The sequence below is a fragment of the Ixodes scapularis genome, unplaced genomic scaffold (assembly GCF_016920785.2).
Source record: "Ixodes scapularis isolate PalLabHiFi unplaced genomic scaffold, ASM1692078v2 PGA_scaffold13__105_contigs__length_92229423, whole genome shotgun sequence".
Lineage (NCBI taxonomy): Eukaryota > Metazoa > Arthropoda > Arachnida > Ixodida > Ixodidae > Ixodes > Ixodes scapularis.
The window spans coordinates 87,781,326-87,788,360 of NW_024609839.1; the positions used below are offsets into that span (position 1 = coordinate 87,781,326).

Sequence of the window (7,035 nt, forward strand, 5' to 3'; positions counted from 1 at the left end):
TCAAAACTAGTGCTGCAACTCTACTGTAGATTAACGCAGGACTGCTCATTTTTCTTTTTCTTCGGCCTACCTTTTTAGGTTTTCTTGCTTGCAGCTGGTCCTCCCCTTTGCCAGCGAACCTGCATCCTTGGATCCACCGCTGCCAACTGGGCCGCCCAGCACTGGGTCCAAGCTTCTTTGAGGATTCGCTGCACAAAACAATACCTAAAGACTAACACAGAGAAAGTCACGGGCACATTTTGAAAACAAAATTGTGGCCGACACTCTCGGAAATAAGCGGGGCTTGCCTTTAGAAATGGGAAACGACAAAACATTTTGTTATTGTAGAACTTGTGATGGCGCGTGCAGTCAAAATAGTAATAATTCTGATTACCTGTCCTTTCCACTTACAAACAGCAGCAGGTGTGTTCTTTGTGGTGTGAATGTTCTATGTTACCAAAGTAAAAGCAACAATAGCAACTGGAAGGTTCCTTTTGAGAAAACTAACTCAAAACATTTCATTATTTTGTGAAAAAAGAAACACCAAAGATACCATAAACGACTAAACCTTTTTTTGTAGTTCGCGATCTGATAAAAAAGAAGTGCGGAAATTGATCACACTAAGAAACGACCTAATAGTAATGAAAATGTAACACACTTTCTACTCCTAATCAAGAAATTTCATGTCCGTGAAATATCCCCAAAACTTGCACATTCCCAAATACACGAAATATTGAGTCCCCAAAAACAGATTCCATTTACAGCAATCACTTTCAGCTAGAGGATTATCAAACATTTCTCACACAAAAAGAAGTGAAATACAAGTTTTTACATAGATGCTTTCACTGATGGCAAGAGCAGTTAACAAGGATAGAATATTCCAATATATAAAATGACATAAGAATCATTCTAATAACAAGAAATACAGAAAAAGTGCATCCACAATTAATTTTTCCAAATCCCTGCAAGTTGCATATCCAAAATGACCTTTACAGTGTGAATAAAAATTTTCCATGTAGACTTTTTTCAATTAAGGTTTGTTGTTTATTTTCAATCAAACCTTACATCAAATAAGGCAGAGAAGACACAGTACTCCATGTGCAGAAACAATGCTTAAAAGATGTTCAGGCAGAAAAAACAGACACCTCAACACAGCTTTGTGGTAGGTTCGAGAAATGCACTGATGTGAAAAGAATGAAATGAACCAGCATCTGCCATACAGGCAAGTGCTGGTTCATTCGACTGGCTTTCCAAGTAGAACCTGGAACAATGCCAGCAGGCCACATTATTAAACAAAAACAAGCAAGAGAGACAATGCCAATACCATATCCCTTACATATGTCAATCCATCTTGCATCCGGTTACCTTTAACGTGGTCTCACTATAGCAAATATCCAACCAAATATGCTCGCTGAAAGGTTGGAAACACTTTGCAGGCATCCTTTAGGACACTTTGGTGTGGCCCGCCTGACGTCAAATGAATATAACCTTCAACAAGTCACTACACAGAAGCAGGATTATGCCCTCAACTAGAATGGTTTGCTACGTATGCATCCAGGGTTGTTAATATCTTTGCCTGCTGACACTAGGTCAGTTGGTCTAATGTCTTCACATGCGACAAGAACCCTGTTCTTATTACAGAGGCAGCCCTCACTGACAAACTTTGGCAAAACTGATATATCAGTGAGTACCCGAAAACGTGCCCTCATTATGTGTATCAAGAGTCTGCTGACTTAGTAGGGTTTGTTTAGCCAACAAAACAAGGTGCCGCCTGAATCCCAGTAGGAAGCCGACACAGAAGTGTGAACCTACACACCTGACAAAACTTCCAATTGCATGCTTGGGTGGCACGGAGTAAACATATTTTGCAGGATGCTTAGGTTTCAGCAAGCCCAACAAAATCCTAAATTCAGCCTTGACCTAGATTGAATGGAAATGTTGTGCAGTAACTTCTAGATAAAGTACCCAACCACATAAAATGCACTTCTCTCATACAATGCAATTTTTCTATTATATACTCTAGCCAATGTAGTCCTCGAAATAGCCACAAAATTGGCCACCATTATCAATTAAATATTTTTAGTCAAACAAGTGAAGCGTCTTCCCCAATGTCTCATCACTACAAGCGTCAGAGACTGGTTTATCCCACCAACAGGCCTTATCACAGTCATTTGGCAAACAATGAGGTACCCAAACCCTCAATCAAAGTAAATACCTTGACTGCACATAAGGCATCTTTCAACTGCCAATAAAGCGAGTCACCACAGTCGGGTATCATTCATTTAATGGAGTTGCCTCCTAGTGTGCAAAGGCTAGAATTCCTTAAGTTTGTTTAACCTTCAGAACAAGCCTTCCACTGGTGACAGAAGGATAAAAAGATTGACTTGATCACAGTTCTTTGTGCAAACTGTATCTTAAAGTCTTGGTAAAACTAAGGCATGCAGACAACACGCTACCGTCTTTGAAGCGTTGTGAAACCACGGTATATGACCAAGTGAATGAGCAGTTTGTTGAAAACTCAAACATCTCATATGCATACAGGACACCCGCGTTCACCAAACCCTAAAAAACTCGACAAAGTGGTGCCAGTCATAATTCGGCCCAACGTCCGTGCACAAACGCAGAAAGGTTGACTCAGGTTGGACACCGTTCCTCCAGTCCTTTGCAAGGACACTAGAAATAGCAGCAATCAATGGCAGTATCCTTGAAATATCCGGGCTGTGAAAAGCCCCTTTTCAAAGGACATAAATAACGAAGCAACTTTGTACAGACTGTGCAAACTAGTCACAAGAGCGAGATTCAACGGTTCCTACGTCTCCGCGGCTTTTGCCCGGACAATCCAGAAGGCCCAGGAGCTCCGACGATGACGGTACCTTCCTGTATCTCCTGCCGAATGTCGTTAGAAGACGAGTCGATCTTGTCCTTTGCATCCAGGTAAAACATGAGGTCCCTGAGCTGCTCCTGGAGCTCCTCAACTTCCTTGTCTTTGGCCTCCTGAAGCTCCTGCAGCTTTCCTTCGACGTCCTTGAGCCTCGTCTGCCAGCCGACCTGGTTCTCGTGCAGGCATTTGTTGATGTACTTCTCCTCTTGGAGCTCGGCCTTGGCCTTGCTCAGCTGCGACGAGAGCTGCTCACTCTTGCGGCGGAGTGCGTCCTTGTCCTTTGTCACCTGCGGAGACCGTTAGATGTTGCAACAGACAGAAACGAATGTGATCTGCCAAAAGACAGCTACTAAACGGTAAATACTGTGACTGTTTCGAGCCTTCACCCAAAATGACACAGAGTACCGTTGTTCTAAGATCTAATGAATCTATTAAGAGCTGCATGGTAAAAAGAATGTGATTCTAGCAAGCAGCAAAAATTGGTTTGTGAAAGGGAGCATACTGCGATTCCATCCACAAACCACAGGAACTGCTCTATGACCAATTGCGTGCTGCCAAGAGATTGAATGGACCCTATTTCGAAATGAACGCTTACGCAGCACTTGTATCAAATGTATAGGCACCACATCATCCACTTAAGTTCATCTTCAAATTCTCCCTCCATCAGAAGCCATAAAGCTGCCATTAGCACGGCAAATATGCCAGTCCTCAGATCAGAACAATCAAAGTGGCCATACTGAATTTCGGAAAAGAGCCTGCGCAAACCCAAGCTGTTAATAGTGATGAAATTTATAGTCAGTTTCGAGTTGAAAATAAAACAAGAAGTTGCCTTCTAAATCCAAAGAGTAACTTGAAATCACCATCTAATTATTGCAGATACTCACAAACAGTGCCACCTCCCTTGACAGTAGCCATAAGTGTGTTTGCACAACATCACTAAACAAGTGATGGAAGTGCAAAGTAATTTCGCTCCTGATTTAGTAATTCACTTCCATCTACTCAATTTACGGGACTGTAGACCATTTATTTAGTTACGAACAGCCAAGTTGAAAATAACGACATTTCTCTAAAATTTCTAGGTTGAGAGCAGGATGGCCTTCACGTTTTAGGGGGATTTAAAAACCTGTAAGCTATTCGCAAGTTTGTCTGCCTCTTTTGCAGGGGGTGTGGTGACGTCAGAACACCGAGCTCCGATCGGCTCCAATTGAAGGATAGTGGGGAGACCTAAATGCAGCTTGCTTTGAGGTCTATCCACTATCCTTCCATCAAAGCTCAACCTTCTGACATCACAACAATCCCCGCATAACTTTCCAGCCACTGAGAGTTACAACTTTCAATCCGTGCGATCCTGAGCAAAGCTGCAGTTCGTCAACCGTGAGCACTTTTTGAAACGGCCCCATAAGTACAGTGCTTAGAACGCATCTTCGATTAGTGTGTTTAGTGTTCTACAGCAGCCTAGCATCGAAAGCGATCCCAAAGTGGCAACAAATGACGCCACAGAGGCCAGGGTGTCATGCTGTTGGACATCATCATTCTGGCGGTCAGTTGTAGAAGTTTTGGCAAAAAGCACGAGCAGACGCGAGTGGCGCTATCGTCAGAGCGTCCCGAGTCGTGGCTGCTGAACCTTTGTAGACTATCAAGCTGGAGCGTGACATACAGCGGAACTGGTGTCCACCATACTCACCTCTACCACTGTGTCTCCTCCTAGGGTGCCTCAATGTGCCTCTGTTTAGGGTTGATGTCATCCTTTGTAGTCAAAAATGCCTACAGCATGCGTCCACGGGGAAAATACTATGAAATTGACAAAAACAAAATGTCGCTGTAGCATAGTCAGCACAACGACCGCATGCAGAAACATGCTCTTTCAGGGGCTTCAGAAAAAAAAAAATGGTTAGAAGTTATCCCCCTAAGCAAAGCACATATGAAGGCATCCTATCACCACCAGGATCAGGCAGGCAACAGCATGACACTAACATCTACAATGTCATCGCATGGAAAACAAGGGATGACAAATGAGGACGTGACAGACGCATCCGTCGGACACACGTCTGGGAGCCCTACTGCAAGTACAGACGATAATAACCTTTTCGCTTGAATCATGCTTCGACTGAACTGCACTGCAAGATTACCAATAATTAACACTGGGACTAGAAAGACGACACAACATACAGGTAAGCTCGTACAGTAGAAGCGTCCTACTCTTAGTCCCAGTGTTGCCACGGCGCAGTCCAATCAAAGCAAGAAAAACAACCAAATAGCAGTACTGTGTAAAATTGATGACTGCTAGGGTAGCTGGCGACTCATAAAAATTTTTTTTTAAAAAAGTGGGGGAAAAAAATGACACAGTTGGAGAAACACACAAGACAGGCAGTGTCCTGTGTGCTTCGCAGGAAAGCTCCTGTCTTGTGTTTTTCACGGGACAGCTTCTGTCCTGTGTGCTTCAGAAGACAGCACCTGTCTCGCGAGCTTCACAGAGTAGCACCTATCCTGCGTGATTATCCGACTGTGTCCCACCTTTCCTGCAGCTTTTTTTTTAAGTATGTCGACCAATTAGATCAATCCCAGGCATTGCTCATCACCTGACTCAGCTTGCGCTCCAGTTCCTTCCTCTCCTCCACTGCAATCTGAGTCTTCTCCTTCAGCTCATTGATCTGCTTCACATTCTCCTTCTGCACCATGTCGATGCAATCCTCGAAGTACTGCCGCTGCTTCTCGAGCTGACTCGTCAGCAGGTAAGTATACTCCAGCTGCACCGAATCCAGCTTCTCGTCGCTGTCCGTCCCCAAGCCCTGAAGCTCCACCAGCTTCCCATCCGTCTTGTTCTGTACCAGACGATGGACGTAGTTGTCTCCGGCATAGTCCCAGACGCTGTTGTTGCCGAGCTGCATCGCAAACGTGTGCTGCGTCCGGACGTAGTGGTTGTAGGCGTGCGCCTCCACATAGCGTCCACACCCGATGTGTCCGCAGATGAGGCAGATCCAGAGGTTCTCCTGCGAGCCGCAGCTGAAGCACCGGTTGTCCGGCACCAGCTCCGGCGTCTGGCAGTACCGGCACACCGGACAGCTCGTGTCTCCCCACTTGGCCAGGCAGCCGTCGTGGAAGGAGTGGTTACAGAGGATGGTGAGGATGCCCTCGACCGACTCGTCCATGCGCTCCAGGCAGACGGGACAGGTGGGCAGTTCCGTGTGGCCTGGTACCACGATGCATGCCGGGTCGTCCTCCTTGACCATCTCGACCTTGGAGACGTACACAAGGTGACAAGTCTCTGGCTCGATGGAGTTGAAGCGGACGCCATTGAAGTTCTGGTAGAAGTCGTCCGCCGACTTCTGGTCCCTGAACTTGAGGAGGACCATGTACAGGTTGGGCTTGGAGTCCCTGATAACGCGGATGTTCTCGACGTGCGCGCTCACCGGGGCGATGAACTGGAGCAGGTCGTGCAGAGTCATCATGGCGGGCACGGCGAGCATGCAAAGCATCTCGCTGCGCTCCGCTTCGCCCAAGGGAGTCTGCTGGTTCTCCTTGAACAGGTGCAGGATTCCCTTGGTCACTTCGACGCAGTGGTTACCGCTGAAAAACGGTATCTGGGTGCTCAGAGCTTTCGAACGTTCGGCAGCCCCGACTTCCGTGAGGTCCAACGCCTCCATGCGTCGAACAGGGTCCGGCTCGCGAAGCGGGGATGACTCGGCACTAACTCGGTCGCTTCGGGGAGGCCGCGAGGACGATTTGCTGCTCGCCATGTCATCGAACTCGATCGTCACAGACTCGATGACGATGTCGTGCGGTTCGCGACAGCCCCGGCTTTCTTTTCGGATTTCTTCGAACTTACTGCTCGATGAACGCCACTCACCAGCACCACTTCGGTATGGAGTCGCCGAAGCACAAAGATCGAGTCGCCGAGTCGCCTTGGCCGAAACGTAGTTGATGTGCGGAAAAATCGCGTAGTCCGCCGCTACCTCTAGTCGCAGAACCACCAGCGATATAGACATACTCGGGCGCCGTATAGATGTAGCTGCATCTCACTCCGCCGAGCTTCGCGAATTTCTTCAAGCAAAACTGAGCGAGATTCGGATTTGACGCAAGAAACGCAACACGATCAAACACTCAATACAACAGACAACTTTCCACAACACTTCTAACCTCGACACCACAGCAGCTGACAGCTGCAGCACGGATCA

General features: G+C 46.6%; 1 protein-coding gene across 1 annotated transcript; it reads right to left on the minus strand.

Annotated features, from left to right (window-relative positions):
• Positions 1-636: 636 nt before the first annotated feature.
• Positions 637-7,027, minus strand: LOC115322966 (BRCA1-associated protein). Its single transcript, XM_029983318.4, has 2 exons — positions 5,440-7,027; positions 637-3,147 (listed from the first exon to the last, which is right to left on the minus strand). Exons 1-2 carry the CDS (start codon positions 6,844-6,846, stop codon positions 2,779-2,781), a joined length of 1,776 nt encoding a protein of 591 aa, XP_029839178.2. The 5' UTR covers positions 6,847-7,027; the 3' UTR covers positions 637-2,778.
• Between the last annotated feature and the right edge of the window lie 8 nt (positions 7,028-7,035).